The sequence below is a fragment of the Ictalurus furcatus genome, chromosome 10, assembly GCF_023375685.1.
Source record: "Ictalurus furcatus strain D&B chromosome 10, Billie_1.0, whole genome shotgun sequence".
Taxonomy (NCBI): Eukaryota; Metazoa; Chordata; class Actinopteri; order Siluriformes; family Ictaluridae; genus Ictalurus; species Ictalurus furcatus.
The window spans coordinates 17,208,361-17,227,298 of record NC_071264.1 but is presented as its reverse complement, the minus strand read 5'-3'; the positions used below and the strand labels follow the sequence as shown (position 1 = coordinate 17,227,298).

The window sequence follows — 18,938 nt, the reverse complement described above, 5'->3', positions numbered from 1 at the left end:
ATGTGTGGCCACAAATATACAGTATTTTGAGCAAGAATAGAGTCTGTTTTCTTTTTCTTTTCTTTTTTTTTTTTTTAAAAAACTTGCTTCACATTGTATTTGAACATACAGTACTGTGCAAAAGTTGTAGGCATATGCAAAGAAATGCTGTAGAGAAAAGATGCCTTCAAAATAATAAAATTAAATGCTTCATCATCATTCATCAAAAAATACAGTAAAGAGCAGTAAACAGTAGTAAATGAAACAAAGTCAATATTTGGTGTGACAAAAAAATAAAAAACAATAGTCTGCGGTACAATTTGTGCAGTTTTATAAGGAAATGAGCTGTAAGTTTTATTGAGCATCTTGCAGAACCAGCCGCGGCTCTTCTGCAAACTTTTACTGTTGCACTCGCTTCTTATTTTTGCAGCAAAACCCAGCAGTCTTATTTGTGTTTTTTTGTCTTAAAAGTGTCTCTTATGTAATATGCTGCTTTTTTTACTGACATACAAATATTTTTCTGTAACATTTAATGCAGGAAAACTAATGTTTGGGAATCTAACATTTGTTTTGCACTGACTTGATAATGTAGAAGTCATAAAATAAAAATCTATCACAAAAAAAATAGGGTGCCTAAAACTTTTGCACAGTACCATACATTGAAATACTTCCTTCGAATTTCAGATCATGGAGATCTGTGCACTTATGCATAATTGTTTAGAGAGAATAAAAATGCATCTAAGAATTTTTTTCACCACTAGGTCAACCTGCAAATTCTATACCAAAAAAACCCAAACATGCACCCCAATTTCAGAGGCACTAAAGTGTCAGTCAGTAATTCCCTTTAGTTGGTGACAACTGAACACCTTTACACAGAGGGACAAAGTAAATGTTACTGAGTGAAAGAGTGAACCCACAACTGTATAAATCTACAGTCCTCTCCCACAGGGGAATGAAAGTGCTTTACGAACTGGCTCTATGTTGACCTGGGCACCAGCTACAATCCAGTGAAAAGCACAAAAGGACACAAATGATCTTTTCTGGCCTATTCATCTGTCCTCATTATAGAGCAATATGTTGTGTTCAAGACAGACGTGTCTCCAAGGGATACTCTAAGAATGTTAACATTTCGCTTGTTTAATATGCACTCTGTAGGGAGAGAGATGGAGGACATCTCTCTCTCTCGGTGTGAAACTGCTGACTCCTACTGAAAACATCCCAACAAGCTGGGAGACAAATGAAATAACCATAAGCATACTGTTTAAACAATCTGTTTATCTTTTCAAAATGCAGCCTTTGAGAGGATCTGAAATCATCCCCATATCCCCATATCCCTAGGTCTTGCAGGAGTCAAGTGTGAACATCATAGCTCGAAAAGAAAGAGCAATAAAAATCCCTTCACCTCTATATACCTCAGCAAATGTTCTTGGTTCCAAACAGGAAAACATGAGAATTTCAGGACTAGCATGAGATGAGAAATGAGATCAGCCTGATCATAATCTAAATCATCTACTGCTATTCCCTGTATCTAAAAATTTGATTTCAGTGAGATCTTTCAGATATTAATAACTGTGTGTCTCTGAGTGCATTATTAAAGAGAGACAAACAAATAGAAAGATATCAAATAATGTCATCTTCTAAAGAGTATGAGTGAAATAGTGCTTTTGTTTTTTTTTTTGGGGGGGGGGGGTGTTCTTCAAATTGGTTTGAAGCCAACAGCATATTGTGTACCAACAAAACCTATGCTGACCTCATTAGAAAGCAATCACACAATTTGGTTCCCTTGGGATTGCACAAATTTCTCAAATAAGAACTGCGAATGAGAGGAATTATAGAAAAGAAGTAACTGGAACTTACAGGCATCAAATTTGCTTTTGATCATGTGATATTAACTGAAATTAAGTGTCAAAGTGTGTAGAAGGTAACCACTGAAGATAATTGCATATGTGTGTTTATGTGTGAAAACAAATAAATAATTTCTCTTATTAACTCATAAGTCTCATTAGCTGGCAGCTCTGAAATATTGCTAACTTGTTCCACGCAGCTAGTGTTTCCCCAAAAAATCAACAAAACAAACATTTAATAACAGTAAAAAGAGAGACAGACAGACACCTATAATAAACTTTTAAAAGGCACAATAAGAAATTTCAGATCAGGAAAGTAGCAGGCACTAAAATTTTGTTTCTGAATGCAAGAGCCAACAGTCACTGATAGGAGTTTTCTTACTTAAACATATGTGTATGTTTTTGGCAAAATTTCATTTATTAGATGCTTTTTTTTCCAAGATATATGGAATTATATGCATTTAACACTGAAGTCAATCAATTTGATGTGATGTGAGCCAGCAAATAAATGGCTAATTTAAGTGACAGAAAGGCTCTTTTGGCCTTCAGTAACAGCACTGATTGATACAATAATGACTATGAAGTACTAGACTATGTATACATTCATGAAGCATGCTGTAAAGGTGTAAGCAAGAGTGTTTTTAATCCCCATCCTGCCTATTCCCAAAGGAATTCTGACCATCATGCCTTCACCTGAATTTATTTTTTCATGTACCTCCCATAATATTTGCTAATAAACTGAACTGTTTCATTATCCAAAATATAAAACAAATTATTCATTTAACATTGACTTTACTAAAGCTGAAGTTCACAAAGTTCACATATTCACATGACTGAAGTTCACATGTTCACATGCACACAAGTGCAATTTTACGTGCACCTTTTTTGTGAAAACATAAGCATTTTTTTCCACTTGTGCATCACTGCATCTGATATAAACCATGATATCGATACCATGATAAATTTGACACTGTTTTCATGTTGCTTGTCAAACATAAAATCTCACCCTGGACGGCTGCAGCATGGCCAATGATGAGGTACTTCAGCTCAAGGCTGTAGGAGAGAATGTTCTGCAATGTGCCTCTGCGTGCAGCAGCATGGTAGCTCTCCTCCATTTTGCGTGTGCAGCAGGTTGGACCCTGGTGTTTGCAGATTTGGAGCTCCGCATCTATAGAGGAAATATATAAAAACCTTAGTAAATACTGAAATTAAGACTCGATAACACTGCATGCATCTTATATTTTGTACTGTAGTAGGGTGTGAAAACACTCACTACCAAGAGCTAGTATCCCAGAGGTTAAAGGAAACCTCTCTTTAGGTAGAGATTAAGCGAGGGCTATCTCCTATTGCACCATTATCAGCAGGTAGTCAAACAGCATTATAAATAATCCAATATGTTACTGAAAGAAGTTTTAATAGAAATGTCAACTCAGAATTTCATTACAAACTATATTTTGGACACCATTGAAGATCACTGGAATGCTGTGAGTTTAAATCCCAGGACTTCCTCAAAGCCACTACTGGGTCTTGAGCAAATACATTAACACAACAAGTGCTCACCATGCGCTTACAATAAATATAATCTAAACATGCAAAGAAATGCTGGATTTTATTCAGATAATTTGAGATAACCAGACATCAGTTAGATTTAACAAAACAGATGTTATCAAATTCTCATTAAAAGCAGTGTATAATGAGTGTCCAGATGTGTCATTTCAGTAGCCTATAAAGTGATATGCCATATGAACACTACAGCAATGTAATACTATTATTTTTATATTTATTTATTTATTTATTTATTTATTTATTTATTTATTTATTTAAACAACTCTATAGAAAAGAACTAAACCCTGCATGAGGGACAGTACCTGCCTGTCTAATGTCCTTACTCTGTCCTATGTGGAGAATCTGATACAGCCAAGTAAACCACACATTACAACAGCTGACTGGGATCACTGCATCCTCCCTGACCTTTCACATGCTCTAATCCGTCTCACACATACATATACAGGCTGACTCTTAATTTAAATTGTAAAACAATAACATACAGTATTTAAACATCATGATTCAAATTACTTAATAAGCGGAAATGTTGAAATTAAACCTTTTTGAGTTATTACAGTACATTATTATTACAAACTATTTTTTCATGAATCAATTTAGTTGCCAAATTTGACAAATTTATTTATTCATTCCATTTGCACTATAGCCATAAGACAACACATTGCCCTATAAGTATTCTAGCTGTCTATATAGAGCACATATATAGAGCACACTCTTTTAAAAATCCTTATTATGTTAGGAGTTCTTAACTTTCTAAAGTGATTTTAGTGAAAGGAAAATACTCTACTGTACTTATTTACAACAGAAAGACAAACTGAAAGACATTTTTGGAGTTTTAGATTTACCATCGAAGTTTTAGGTCTGTATGTTGACAAATATAGACAAATAGTTAGATAGATAATGACAGACAGACAGATAAGCAGATAAAGGGACAGACAGACTGATTCATGGACATAAAGAGAAACTGACAAATGTAGAACAAGACAGGCAAACAGATAGGCTTGTACACAAACAAATAAACAATAGACAGAAAGACAGACTAAATGTATCATTTCCATGATCATAAAGCAGTATTAACCTTGTATAAAGCCAATGCCTGAGATTTGTTTCTAATACCCCCCAAAAATTACCCCAAAAAGAACTTTCTCTAAGAACTCTTTAGAAAAAGCAACCAGTGAACTTCTTGAAGCTCATTTGTCTTTTCCTAATGAAGATGAAGCAGTGTGCAAATCTACTAGGAAAGATCTGCAGTGATTAGATTTTTTTTTATGGTTGACCCAAAAAATGCTGAAATTCTAATGGCCGTTGTTGACACTTTGTTAAAAGAATTTAAGCAAAATTATATATGTAGTGAATCATAAGGATGTCTTTAAGTAATATGATTTGATATTTTCTCTTTTTCACCTACCCCCACTCAGTAAATGTATGTCTACCATCAGCTGGTAGTGTATTAGGTATACCTACATTATGCCTATTTTTATTGGTCTTAATATTTTTAGATAAGATTATTAACTATTCACAATTTGTAAGCCACTCTATATCCCGTCCAATATGTTGCAAAAAAAATGCACCTAAAGATTTCACAGAAGCACAACGCATATGGTACACAAAAGTATTTTCTTCAGGCAAATTCCTCAGCTTAGCCACAAACCAACCTGTTGCCGCTGTTTCTGGGACCCATTTTAAAGGGCCAATCTGCCGCAGATGGAAAGCTGTTTTAACCTCGTGGCAGCTATGTGCACCTGTGCTCTGAACTCCCCACTGAGGCCCAAAACTCATCAATATCCAACAGATCCAAACTCGCCACACTGTCTCACGGAGCATTGCACCATTTCAATCCATAGTCTCCTATAATAACAGAGTAACAAAGAAGTGCAAAGCTATTCTGCAGAATTACTCAGGAAAATTCCCCAGGGTCCAGCATTTATGAAGGCAGGCTTTGTCAAAATCCTGAAAGAGAGCTGCAGTGAATTTCACATGCTTATGAATTCCCAGCAGCTCAGAAGACTCACAGGAGCTAAAAGAAGCGCTACTGCCTAATTCAGAGAGGAGGGGAGTTGGCTGGGACTCCGCAGCCTGCGCCCCCTCTCCTCTTACTTTCCCCTCTCTATAGCTGCATGAGTGCCAAGCAACACACACACACACACACACACACACACACACACAGAGCGACTTAATCAGCTATTACACAAGTAGCATAATTAATCATCAAGACAAAACCAATTTGGACCTGGACTACACAAATGGCACGCAGTCTACACAAACAGAAATCATTATATATTTACTGAGAGAGTATTTACACTCTTCAATAAATCTATGGTGTGTTCAGTTAATTAACATTTCTAATAAATGTGTTGTTTTAAATTAATTCCACATTACTGTAATGCTTTATTAATTCAACATACCCAATGTTAACTTTACACCTAGTGTAGAATTAGTGTTTAGCTTGGGGTTACAGAACCATCATGTAGCTATGTAAACTCATGAACAAGAAATTTTAATAAACATTGACTAACACTCCCAAAAACACATTAACTTTGTATATTTAAAAAATAAGAATTGATTTTGCCTGATAATTATTTCTACCTCTATTGTAATCGACATGAGGTTGGTCCACATCTGTCCACTATATGATGCCATGAACCACAAATAAAAGCCTGCCAGGTAACATTAGTGCTCATGAGTTTAGGTTGTATTTACTTTCACAAAACTACAAACTGTACAGTCAGTGTAACAGATTTAACCAGCTAATGTTAAACTGATTAGTTGATCTAAAGTGTTTGATCTTAAGTGAATACTACGAGTAGCTCATTTAAGTAGTGAAGTGATATTTTAGTGTTGACAATGTGAGTAGCCATTACCATGACATCATATAGCTATTGAACGCAATATTGAGGAGACCTTCCCGACTTTCCACATAGCAATTCCGAGTTCAAAGCTCGGGAACAATAGTCTGTTGGGGGGGGAAGAAAGAAAAAGAGGAAAAGAAAGAGGAAAAATTTGACAAAAAAGAGAGGAAAAGAAAGAAAAGAAAGGAGAAATAAAGAGAAACGTGATTTATAAGTATCTGTTTTGTATTTTTTCTCAGCAAAAGCTTCTCAGCTTTTTTTTATGTAAAATTCAGTTGAAGCTGCCAACAAGACGACCTCGGTCTGTGTCCCACATCAGACAACAATTAAATTTTGAAATGACAACTGATCATGCAAATAAATAGTGCCTTTGTATTGCGTGTGTCCAGTCTCTGCTGTTCTGTAGTGACCATAGGTTTTTGTAAGTCTTGGCCTCCATTCTTCTAATATACTCTATGAAAATGATTTACGTGGCACATGTGGTTGGATGGCAGAAGCTGGAGGAACACCGCTGGGTTGATATGAGCATTGGAGAATGGTGTGGAGTGCTGCTGAGCTGGGGAGTGGTGGTGGCTGAGGGTCCAGGGATTACTAACACACTAAAAGTTGGGTTAGGTTAGGGAGCAAGCATGATGAAAGTGCTGGGCCCAGTGGGATTAACATAGGCTGGCTCCATGATGCCTGGAGGTCAAGGAAACATCTGTTTCTGGGGTGCCCACTTTGCTCTGGCCCTCTCAGGTAGGTCTGGGGGGACATGGATGTGATGCATCTCTTATATCTTGCTTGATATTTATCTATCTGTAACATTAAAAACACTGTGTCAGTTAAATGTCCTCTTAAATAGGTCATGCCACTTCTTCTGGTGAGGAGCAGGTCTGTTGCCAGCTTCAGAGGGCCACACTCCTGTTGAAAATAAGCACTGACCATATCACACTGCACTGACTACTACACTGTCATGTTTTCTCTTATAAAGTTGTACAAATTCTACAGTTATAATTTTAAAACAGCCCTGGTTTCTTTCAATATCCATTTGTACCATCTTAGTGTTTTGTTTGGTCATTTTTGCCCATGACTTGCCCACTAAAGGTTCTGACTAGTGTCTATGAAGCTATGAGCCAATAAGCAAAGTGAAAGCTAAATTCAGCATGTTGAATAATAATAAAATTATAATATATAGTAATTAATATGAAATTAATTAAACAGACAATAAAACGTCAAGGTGTACAGTTTACAGCCATATACATTAAAACACTTGTTATAACAAAGTTAAATTTATAATGATCTAACAAAAGGAAACACTTAATGAATGATAAACATTCTAGGACTTCTTATAATAAAGATCAATCAAAGCAGCACACACCTAAACATGTGATATAAAAGTTATTAAAATACACACGCAAAGCTTATTATAATAAAGATCGCTCAAAACTCCAGTGATGTTATGTATGACACCAAAGCTTCAAGGCATGTATCGAGCAGGCAACACAATCTCCAGTGAAGCCCCGTATCGTGATGGTCACGTGATTTAAATCATCACTAATTATTTGTCACAAATTATTTGTTGTTTTGTTCTTGGTGAATTTTTGCACTTTTGGTTTTGTTTTGGTAATTTATACACTTTGGCATTGCAGTTTCTTTGTACACCAGCCTTCTGTGTACCATGTGAAAGAGTGTTCTGTCAAAGAGGAGAAATAGACTGTCAAACAGCTCTTATTTCTCAATTCAAATAATTAAAAACTTCCTTGTCCCCTTTCTGTCATTCCCACAGTTATACAGGCACTATCACTGCCAAGTCTTATAAGCACATTTAATACCCAGATGATCCCATCACACAGTGTCCTTGTTCACATTTTAGTCCCACACTTTAGATGAATGGATCGTTTTGTCCATGTCAAAATGAATGATTTTCTTTCAAACTTATTCAGTTACAGTTTTAAATACCCAGTCATACAAGTAATATGAATAAAAATCATTTCAGGTACAATAATTGCAATATGCAACTCTGTTAGTCATATATGTGTACATTATTCTTCTGCTCCATTATATTGAATTATACTAGTTCATACTGGCATTTACTGCCACTCTTTATTGGGTAAATGAATTTATCAGAGGGAGAAAGTCAACACACGCACGCACGCACGCGCACGCACACACACACACACACACACACACACACGTTACGCTTTTATTTGTGCACATAACATTGAAACTATCTATGGAGTGTGTGGTGGCTGCTTCATCCGACGGAGCTTCTTCCACATGCTTTTGCCTGCTTTATTTTTTTAATAACCACCAGAGGGCGCTCTCAAAGCTTTGAATCTTTTCCCGGAACAGTCAGGAGAAATCCTCAGTGCTTTATGAGGCTTTATTTCCCCATCCCTACAAAGCACACACCTAAATACGACATATTTCATTGCAAAACTCACCGACAGTCGATTAAATAAATGGAAACATCTGTTATCTGGCTGTCGGAATCCGCTCCTTGGCGCAACATTACGCCACTTCCGTGATCTCGCTCGGCGAATGAAACGTCACTCGATTCTCCCGTTTTGATTGGCGAATCTATCTTGAAGAGGTTTTGATTGGCGAGTCCATTTTTGAGAATACGTTTGTATTGGCGAGTCCATTTTTAAGAGGTTTTGATAGCCGAACCCATCTTTAAGATTTTTTCATTAGCGAATCCATTTTTTTCCTGTCCATTGTGATTGTCTGGTCTATCACTGCATACACCGGGATTGGCGTAGAAATATGGAAAAGATGCTGCAGTCCCCTGCTAAACCCACACTTACTTAAAGTATAATAAAATGTTGATATCACAATCATATCACAATATTTCCAGACATTTTTCTGATACACAACATGCACCATGTGCATCGTGATTTTGATGACATTTTAATGTGTAAGAAAGAAAAGTTAACACTGAAAAGGATGGGAGAAATTAAAGTCTGTAAAATAATTTAAGAATGTTTACATGTTTAAAACATTATCGGATCTGCTCTGTTTCTGCAGTTGTAACTGTTATTGAAAAAAAAAGAGCACGCAGAAAGAACGTGATTTTTCCTGATAAATTCAAGATCAAGTGAACTGAGGTGCACAGAGGTATGAACACAAGAGGGCGCCATGACACAGCTAAACCTGCCACCCGCATAAACCAGACTGTATAAACAGTCTTATGTATAAACTATATTATGTTTGCACCTCTGAACGTATTCAATTTCGTATATTTAATTTGTTAAACATATCTGATCATTATACTGCAAACGCAGTGCTGATTTAGAAACAAAAAGACTCTTGCCCCGTGTGAGGCTCGAACTCACGACCTTCAGATTATGAGACTGACGCGCTGCCTACTGCGCCAACGAGGCCTGGGAGTGGACCTCATATACATCTTATAAAAACTTTATTTAAGGTTAACTCTTAATTTGTGAGTCTGTTTATCCAATCTTATTATCGATCGTGGACGTGTTTAAAGCGTGACCAGCGATTCGTTGTTATTACAAATACTCAGGTAGAGTATTTCATTTAAGAATTTTGTTTAATATTGGTTTATTCATGGTGTATAACTACAGAAACGAAAAGAGATACCATGCGCCCGTGCAACACACAACCACATGCTACGCTACTTACATTCTGTGCATGTATTATGTACAATTTTGAAGTTTACATGATTTGTTTTTTCTTAACAGAAAGTAAGCTATTTGATCTACAACATGTCAGGATGACAAAAAGTAAATATACAGCACAACAGTGTCATTTAGGTCAAAGCCCTGCTGAACCACTCGTGTCTTTTATTTTTGTGGTTTTGTATAACAGGGAGATAATTTATCCTCGCATTTAAGTGCTAAATCAATCACAGTTTAACATCAAAACTAAATATTTTGATCAAATGGTCCATTATTTGTGCTATTAGCTGAAAGAGTCCGTGCTGATACAATACACCTGTGCATTTGTGACTCCAGCACACTGGCAGATTTTCCACATGGCCTTGAATTGGTTAGTTGTGTAGGGATTTTTTTGGTTCAAGGTATGAAAAGGTGGGGAACTCTTTGATAAGAAACTCGCATGTGAGTTTGCCACGTTATCATAAAATGGGAGTAAATACAAGCCTGGGGAACTTATTTCTTTCCTTCCTCTGTAACCTAACCACCTGCACTCTCCTTGTAATGTCAGGCCTTAACATAACACTGGGTTATTTTATCAGTGTGGTGGTAGTAAGTGGATTTGCCAAAGATCTGCTGACACAATGGAGGCCACGATGGAATTTCCTGTCTGAGTTTATTGCAGCTTTTGCGCTTGCAGCATGTCGGCTGGAAGTACAAACCATTTCTGAGATTGGTCAGTGGGCTGGAGGCCTGGGCCAGGACGTTACCCTCACCATGCTTTTCCTTTCCTTAACTGTCCACGGAGTCATCATGCAAGGAGTCACCGGAAACCCTTCAGTAACTGTAATGGGGTACTTACAAAAAGAGACAGGAGCAGTATCCTCTTCTCTTAGCATAGCAGGTCAGTTCGGAGGTGCCCAGCTTGCCCTGCTCTTTGCCAGGTGGTATTGGGCAATGGAACTCACAGACATGCATATGATCAAGGTTATGATGATGACTCAGTGCAGTTCATCACTGAATGTGTCCCTGACACAGGGGACCATCACAGAAGTTGTAAGTGCACTGTTATTTCACCTGGTGGACCTCAGCCTTCGCTGTAGATCAAAACTGCTCCGGATTCCCATCCTGGCCCTGCTGCTCACCTTCCTTTATTACACAGGTTAGTCAGATTAGTAATGTTCTCACTTGACTCATAATTCATTATGAACCGGACAGATAAATGAGACGCAACCCTGGGACCCTTAAAAGGAATGTTTTGAGAGAGCTGTTAATTATGAAATTAAGTAAAATCCTGCTCGGTCACCTGGATGTAGTCAGGGGTTCTTGCAGCTGTTATAGGTGTTTTATTGTTGTTGGTTACATATTCATCGAAATTAAGGTGTTTTTTGTTTTTTTACAAAGTTTTTAACATGGTTTTGCTGTAAGACAAGTTGTATCCTCTTTTGACATGCATACATCAGTTAACATAGCATGCTGTATTACAAGCAAAATGTGCTTTATCAAAGTATTAGATTAGGGGTGTGCACACTTATGCACCCAGGTCATTGTAAGTTTTGACTTTTCACTTTTCCTTTCCCCACCCCCCATTAATGCATCTGTTTATTTTTCACTTGTATTTTGTTGGTTGCCATATCAAATTAAATTGGAAAAGTCTTGCTTTCATTTTTAGATCGCAAAAAAAAATGCAATTTTAACAAGGTTATGTATACATTTAATGTACTTTGTTATGTTTTCCCAAGGAAACACGTACACCTCTGCATATGTGAACCCATCACTTGCTTATGCGCTTACATTCAATTGCCCTGGACACACCTTCTGGGAATATGCTGTAGTCTACTGGCTAGGGCCCCTCATTGGTAAGCTGGACACGAAAACACCAACATTCTCAATATTCGTAGCTTGCCTAAAATGTTTATAATGTACTAAAGTTTAAAATCTGCAAGGTTATGCATTTAATCACAGATTCTACCTCTAATGTCTTAACAATGTAGCCTTTTTACATATAACCAGTTATCTCTTTGTAACATCATGCTGACTCATTTAAATCTAGACATATTTTACATCATGTGGTAAAATACTGTGATTAATATTTTTTTAGGCATGACCCTGGCCTTGCTTCTCTACATGGGTAACATCCCTTTGCTTTTCACCAAGAACCTGCTTTTCTCAAAAAAGGCACACCTTCACCTTCCAAAAAGAAAAACATCACAAGAGAAAAGTTCATGAGACAATGTGCATTAACTTTAAAATATATACGTTTACTTTAAAATATCATTAAATATTTCCACCTTAGTGCAGAATTCTGATATGCCAAGGTCACATGCTAAGCTGATGGCTGTATAATGTTTATTTACAAGGGGGGAAAGGGATCACCAGGCAAGAAAAACAAGCAGTTTTATACATTTTGCAAGAATAAAATATGCATGTGCCATCTCATTGTGTAAGTTTTTTTGCGCACAAAAAGGAAACATTTTCACAAATCGACATATAATATTATTTGAGTCACTCAAATCATGTAAAGATTTATCTGCAATTTATTTTTCGACTGAACAATTTAACATTAGTGTAAACTTTACACAATGACATCATGCTTCATAAGATGTGCATGTAAAGGCTAAAGCATTAACATAAATCCTAAATAAATATATTAAGTATTTTGTGGCTTCTGTTAACAGAGGCTACAGTACACTGGGAAGTTACCAGAATTACTGGAAACACTAAACATTGCAGCTGGGATTTACCTCCGTAAATTACATTAATCTCCCATCTCAAGCATTTGTTGCTGTCTAAAATATAAAGTTAACTAAGCATTAGCACAATGGGCTTGTAATGATTCTGTTCTCACGGTTATCTTCACCTAACTTAAAAGGTCACAGCAGCACACTTCTAATGCTGATTCCCACAGTGATGAAAATGAAGGAGTTCAGAGTTTGGACTTAAGAGGCAGCATCCTGGATCACAGGAGCCACAGTACTGCATTTATCAGGTTTATCCTTCTGTGTCAAAGCTTTGGATGATAGACTGGCTTCTATAAACATACAATAATAAATGAATGTTAGTAAAAGAACACACAATAGCACACAATGTTACTATACTGATCTATTAAAAAGAAACTAAAGTGAAATTTAAAACAGTAATAAATAACTGATGAGAATCTTTCAACTCCGACTAAGAGATATGCTTATAATAGAATTTTTGTCTATCTTGCAAAAATGATGCGAGTTAATACTGCGGCCGGTTCACACCGCACGTGGCGCAGGAGCAGTACACCGTTTGAGGCGTGAGTGACGCGTGTGCTTTCACACCTGTAGCGTTTCACATGCAGAAACTACAGCATGCTTTGCAGAAAGGTTCTTGGGTTGCATGGTTAATTTCCTTAAAATGCAAACCAAAAAAAAATATATACAAGTTATTGTGAGTGGGATGTTTTGTTAACTTGATCGTTACGTGATATAACATTTACATAATGGGGAGGAGCATGTTTACAATTCATGTGTGACAAAAAAACACTTTTTTTTTTTTTTTACATTTGCCAATGCAAACATATGTACTAGAATCTGAGAGCATTTTGGATTTTAACTTGATATCAAGTCTGATCAACACATTTTGAAGAAATGAGTAGCAGCATTATAATAGAGAACAGTTGACAGGTGTACTTTTCTATTTTCGCAACCTATCAGTTTTATTGCTGTACCTCCAAGCCAAAAAATAACACTATTCTCATTCCTGATTAGTGTATATTAAATGCAACACATACTTCTCTACAAATATATGCTTTTTATGTGCAATATATACTTTTTTTGTCAACTCAACTGTCTTTCAACCGTGTACTGGTGCTTTAATTCAGCACGAGCAGCTCAGCAAAAAATACAGACATGAGGCCAGAACTCCTGTTTCACTGCAGCTTCCAGTGTAAAAGCACTCATTTGTTAACATGCATGCCAAAAAAAAAAAAATACGCACTGCCTCTGCTCAGATGCAGAGTGCTATGTGAAACAAGCTTTAGACATGCCATGCTGTCAACATAAACAAGAGGCACGGCTTATTTGATTGCCCTTTATTCAGTTCAGACATATACACTCACTGAGCACTTTACTATAAGAACACTATACTAATACTGGGTAGGGCCTCCATTTGCTCTCAAAACAGCCTCAAATCTTCATGGCATGGATTCCACAAGATGTTGGAAACATTTGACATTCTGGTCCATGTTGACACGATTGTACTGAAGATGGGTAAATTATGGCCAAGAAGGAATGCACATGGTCAGCAATAATACTCAAGTAGGCTGTGGCATTCAAGTGATGACTAATTGGTTTTAACGGTCCCAAAGTGTGCCAAGAAGACATTCCCCACACCAATACACCAGCTCCACCAGCCTGGACTGCTGTTACAAGGCAGCAGAGAAGCACCAAATTCTGACCCTATCTTTCCTGTGCCTCAGCAAAAATTGAGATTTATCAGACCAGGCTACGTTTTTCCAGTCTTCAACTGTCCAGTTTTGGTGAACCTGTGCCCACTGCAGCCTCAGCTTTCTGTTGTTAGCTGATAGTAGTGGAATCCGAAGTGGTTTTCTGCTGGTGTAGCCCATCCACTACAAGGTATGACATGTTGTGCATTCTGAGATGCTTTTCTGCTCACCACAATTCTGTCAGCTCGAAACAGTCCGGACATTCTTCGCTGACCTTGCTCATCAACAAGGTGTTTCCATCCGCAGAACTGCCTCTCACTGGATGTTTTTTCTTTACTGTACTAGTCAGCATAAACCCCAGAGATTACTGTGCTTGAAAATCCCAGGAGATCAGCAGTTAAATCAAAATATTCAAACCAGCCTGTCTGGCACCAACAATCATGCTATGATCAAAATCACGGAGATCACATTTTCCCTCATTCTGATGATGTGAAGATTACCTGAAGCTGCTGATCCTTATCTGCATGATTTTATGCATTGCACTGGTGCCGCACGATTGGTTGATTAGACTGCATTGAGGAGTAGTTCCTAATAAAGTGCTCAGTGAGTGTACTTAGCAGTTCATGTATGGTATTTGCTGATCTTTTGTATTTGTATACCAGATTATAATACCTAAAACATAAAAACACAGAGTTAACCCGTATCTGTAAACATATTATTCAGTCAACATATTCAGACTGAAAATACCCTATACTATTTTTTTTCCAGCTTTTATTAGGAATTTCATCTGACGAACAAAAACATACTGATGTTCTTGAGAAAAGGACTTCATTCAAAATAAAGAAACTGTCCTTATGCTCTTCTGAAAGGGACAAGTCTTCCATGATAAGAATGAATTCATATACATCAGCACATGCCTACTCCATACATGAACCAACATATGAGCAATTTAAAAAAAAAAAAACAACAAAAAAAAAACAATCTAACAAATAAATAAATGGAATACAGGGTTGTAAGTTGTACCTGGCTGAAGCTGATTCTCTAACTGAGCCTCTGATTGGTCCACCCACAACTGATGTTTTGGGTTGTTAGGAAACTTTTTGGTTTGTCCACAGCCAAGACATCGTATTAGTGTTGCACGCTGCCGCCGAGAACCTTTTACAGATACAATAGACAATATATAAAACATATAGAAACATATATTAAGAAACATACAAAGCATACGTTTTTATGGATTTAATTTATTTAACCAAGGTAATGTTTCCCTGTTGCTGAAATTTAGCTACATTTCTAGATTCCAGTGATTACATGTACCCTACACAGAGCACTACAGACCCAATGGAAAAGAGTTGAGATTTAACCAGATAAAAACTTTAAGAACAATTTAAGAAATACACACTTATTAAACTTAATAATGATGACTGAAAGTAGTTCTTAAAACATCATAAACCAATGTGCTGTTTTTTGTCCTCAAATATGTAAATATTACAAAACATTTCAATAGTATTCTAACTGTTAAATTAGTTCACCAAGAAACAATAAATGGAAGGATTTTTGTTGTGTATACCACCAATCTCAGAATTAAAATGCTCGTGTTTTTGTTGTAAATGAAGGAGAAAACCTACTTCTTTGTCTGACAGTAGCTGTAACCCCGGGTATCAGTAAAGCACAGCATTTCTTACACATGGTCCTTTTCACTGAGGGATCTCTAAGTGGATGGGAGTTGGGAGTGCATTATCAAAACAATTTCCACTAAAGAACATTTGTTATATAGACATTACCATTTGTTCTTTAATGTCGTCATATATAATAAAACCCGAATCCTGAAAACAGAGGTAGTAATCTCTGGTACTCACTGTCTCAGCACCAGGCGTTTGGCTATGGTCTTCTGGGTGAAACAGTAAAAACGAGCCAGTTCAGTGTTCTCCGGGTTTTGGGCCAAAACACAATGTGCAGCCTTCAAGACACAAAAATACTTTTATTTACTTTTATTTTCAGAGACACCATGATGATGAGCGGAAAACATTGCTAGCTTACTCACTTGATAGAGGAAGTTCAGCCGCTGAAAAGCTTCTTTATCTTTTATATTGGCCGCCATTTTATTTAATTAAAATCTAATAACAGATGTGGCCCAAATTTAAATCGCATCTAAATAAAAATAAAAACGACAAAAGGTTCAAAAGAGTGCAGCTGAAGTTTACTTGCTATATCTTGAAAGGTACACATGCTTGGCTATTTATTCTCCCTCGCTGGTGGAGAGTTACACACAGCGCCCTCTATGGCGACGGAGGACTTCGCTGATAAGAGTTACACCTCCCACAAATTAATTTTCTTGATTCATTTAAAACTCAAACAACAGTGCAATAGTAGACAACTGCACCTGTTGCTTTAACATTTAAACGTTTTATAGGCCATTATCTAGCGAGTTGTAAGAGTAATGCTGTAACAGGCAGTTGGGAGTCGACAATATATATATAACATACAGGGAACATCTATGTTCTCAGGGTCCTATGTTCCCCAGATTTATATGGCACCTGATGAACACATGATGAGTTAAAACTGGAGTTAGGCTTCAGCATAAGTGAGAGCTGGCACATTTTGTTCCTTGACCGTTTACTGTGTTTTCTAGGCTACAGTATGGCATTTCTTCAGTTAGTGTATACATTTCACAATTGTTCATGCATGGAGTTGAACTGTATGAATTCATGAAAGACATAATCCACTACATAATCCCCTTTTCCTCTCCCATTTTTTGCAGTATATCTTACAAAGTGAGCAGCGGTTGAGCATACGAAATAATAGATCAGAATTTCAGCTTTTCATTTTCTCATATTTACATCTAGATGTATTAAACAATTTACAACATGGCACCTTTTGTTTGAACCTACCCATTTTTTTCAAGTGATCAAAAATATTGGATCATGTGACTGATAGGTGGTTCTTGGTGCACAGGTGTCCCCTGTTAAATGTATTATTTTAAATAATTAATAGCTCTGAATGTCTACTCTTGGTTTGAGCCCTAGGTTTCACTATATGGTGCATGCTGTATATATGCTTATATATAGCTTATCATTATATGTTACACTATATGTTTCATGATGTAGCAGCTGACAACAAAAATGAATACACAGATTCTGTGATAAGCTACATCAACAAATGAACAGAGGATGTTGTCCCCACAGTCAAGGTAAAGGCATTTCCCAACCAGAAGCCATGGGTCAATGCACAGGTGTGTGCCAGGCTGAGAGCACGAACTGCATCCTTCAACTCTGGGGATCTGAATGTCTACAAGAAGTCTAGGTATGACCTTCAAAAAGTTATCAGATCTGCCAAAAGAGACTTCTAAAATCTATCAGAGCCATTGCACGAGCACTGGGCATAGCCAATACAACAATTTGGAATGTCCTGAAAAAGAAAGAAACCACTGGTGTACTAACAACCAGATATGGAACAGGTCGGCAAAGGAAAACAACAGTAGTTCATGACAGAAACATTGCTATAGCTGTGAAGAAAACCCCAAAAACAACAGTTAGTGACATCACCAACAACCTTCACATGGCAGGGGTGAAGATATCAAAAACCACCATTTGAAAAAGATTTAAAGTGCAGAAATATAGAATCCATACCACAAGATGCAAACCACTCATCATCAGTAAGAATCAGAAAGCCAGATCAGAATTTGCAAAGAAATACTGAGATGAGCCACAAAAGTTCTGGAACCATGATTAAACTCTACCAGTAGTTATTGATGCTTGATGCAGTTATTGCAAGCAAGGGATATGAAACCAAATGTTAAGTGTTATTTATTTAAATTTACTTTAAGACTCTGTTCCTATACTTTTGCTCACCTAAAAATTGTCTACCACAAACAGTACCATGTTATAAGTTGTTTAATACGTCTAGTGCAGAAAATCTGATCTATCATCCCATATCCATCTTTTGATCTCAAACCCAAATGTCTTCAATGTATAGCTAAAACAATAGAATTGGCTTTCCTGTTTCAATACCTTCGGAGGGGACTAAACGTGCGTAGTGCGACTGGACATCATGTGCAACTATTCCTGTCTTGGACTGGACAGATAGCTGTGTCGCCGTGCAAAAGGAACTGGCCCGTACGGGGATCGAACCCGCGACCTTGGCGTTATTAGCACCACGCTCTAACCAACTGAGCTAACCGGCCACGTGTTGCTCACTTGAAGACTATCGCTTTGTGGTACTTTTTACTTCACCTAAAACATCTCGGCTCTAGTTAGCGCAGTATGTCCGTTATCTGGTGAATTTAGGTCTGATGTTGAAGAGTAACCGCTTACTTAGGCAGCTCCTAATTATGGGCTTTCATGAATGGCAGGCTTAACTATGAATAAACTTTTTTTTGCCTTACAACCAGCGTTATAAAGTTTGAAAATTAGCTTTACATTTGTCAGTAAATCACAGAAACGGCCTATTTAATGTTAGCGTACTGCTGATCTCTCTCTCTCTTTCTCTCTGTGTGTGTCTGCAAACATTTTTTTTAAATTTGGAAATTATTTCAGCACCTGGGAGAGCTATACACTACCTACTGGTCGAATTTGACCTTTTTTATTTAGTACTGTCCTTCAGAAGCTAAATAAGATATTTACATTTTTCCCAGAAGACAAAATAACAGTTTACATCAATTCAAAATTTTACACTCCCTGTATCTTAATGTATC

At 37.0% G+C, this 18,938-nt stretch overlaps 3 protein-coding genes and 2 non-coding genes across 8 annotated transcripts in view; 1 reads left to right on the top strand and 4 right to left on the bottom strand.

Moving 5' to 3' along the window:
* The window catches only part of gpc5b (glypican 5b), a 64,941-nt gene extending 55,852 nt beyond the window's left edge, over positions 1-9,089 (bottom strand). Inside the window, exons 1-3 of one of the 4 annotated variants that reach the window (XM_053634520.1) lie at positions 8,662-9,089; positions 5,042-7,033; positions 2,830-2,991 (exon numbers count right to left, since the gene is read on the bottom strand). In XM_053634520.1, coding sequence (XP_053490495.1) covers positions 2,830-2,991; positions 5,042-5,210 — 331 coding nt within the window. In that variant the 5' untranslated portion in view covers positions 5,211-7,033; positions 8,662-9,089. Of the gene's footprint in view, positions 1-2,829; positions 2,992-5,041; positions 7,297-8,661 lie in introns of those variants that run through there. The other 3 variants (XM_053634519.1, XM_053634521.1, XM_053634523.1) reach the window with 3 other exon arrangements.
* Positions 9,090-9,527: 438 nt separating this feature from the next.
* trnam-cau (transfer RNA methionine (anticodon CAU)) lies at positions 9,528-9,600 on the bottom strand. Its single transcript has one exon. It is a non-coding gene; the product is annotated as a tRNA-Met (tRNA).
* Positions 9,601-9,802: 202 nt separating this feature from the next.
* On the top strand, positions 9,803-12,075 carry aqp12 (aquaporin 12). Its single transcript, XM_053635389.1, has 3 exons — positions 9,803-10,996; positions 11,577-11,693; positions 11,936-12,075. The coding sequence occupies exons 1-3, from the start codon at positions 10,324-10,326 to the stop codon at positions 12,061-12,063; spliced, it is 918 nt and encodes a 305-aa protein (XP_053491364.1). The 5' UTR covers positions 9,803-10,323; the 3' UTR covers positions 12,064-12,075.
* A 94-nt stretch (positions 12,076-12,169) lies between these two features.
* Positions 12,170-16,526, bottom strand: rpp21 (ribonuclease P 21 subunit). The gene is made up of 5 exons (XM_053635390.1): positions 16,290-16,526; positions 16,105-16,205; positions 15,874-15,956; positions 15,272-15,403; positions 12,170-12,865 (listed from the first exon to the last, which is right to left on the bottom strand). Exons 1-5 carry the CDS (start codon positions 16,344-16,346, stop codon positions 12,774-12,776), a joined length of 465 nt encoding a protein of 154 aa, XP_053491365.1. The 5' UTR covers positions 16,347-16,526; the 3' UTR covers positions 12,170-12,773.
* Positions 16,527-18,354: 1,828 nt separating this feature from the next.
* On the bottom strand, positions 18,355-18,428 carry trnai-aau (transfer RNA isoleucine (anticodon AAU)). Its single transcript has one exon. It is a non-coding gene; the product is annotated as a tRNA-Ile (tRNA).
* Positions 18,429-18,938: the final 510 nt, after the last annotated feature.

Bases quoted from the DNA above. Each gene is read 5' to 3' on its own strand.
- aqp12 (XM_053635389.1), top strand. From the start codon at position 10,324: ATGGGAGTAAATACAAGCCTGGGGAACTTATTTCTTTCCTTCCTCTGT. The intron at 10,997-11,576 runs GTTAGTCAGATT...TGTTTTCCCAAG, and splicing joins CACCTTCCTTTATTACACAG to GAAACACGTACACCTCTGCA. The intron at 11,694-11,935 runs GTAAGCTGGACA...ATATTTTTTTAG, and splicing joins CTGGCTAGGGCCCCTCATTG to GCATGACCCTGGCCTTGCTT.
- rpp21 (XM_053635390.1), bottom strand. From the start codon at position 16,346: ATGGCGGCCAATATAAAAGATAAAGAAGCTTTTCAGCGGCTGAACTTC. The intron at 15,404-15,873 runs GTAGGTTTTCTC...TATCTGTAAAAG, and splicing joins AGCTACTGTCAGACAAAGAA to GTTCTCGGCGGCAGCGTGCA. The intron at 12,866-15,271 runs GTACAACTTACA...GTATGTTTATAG, and splicing joins AGAGAATCAGCTTCAGCCAG to AAGCCAGTCTATCATCCAAA.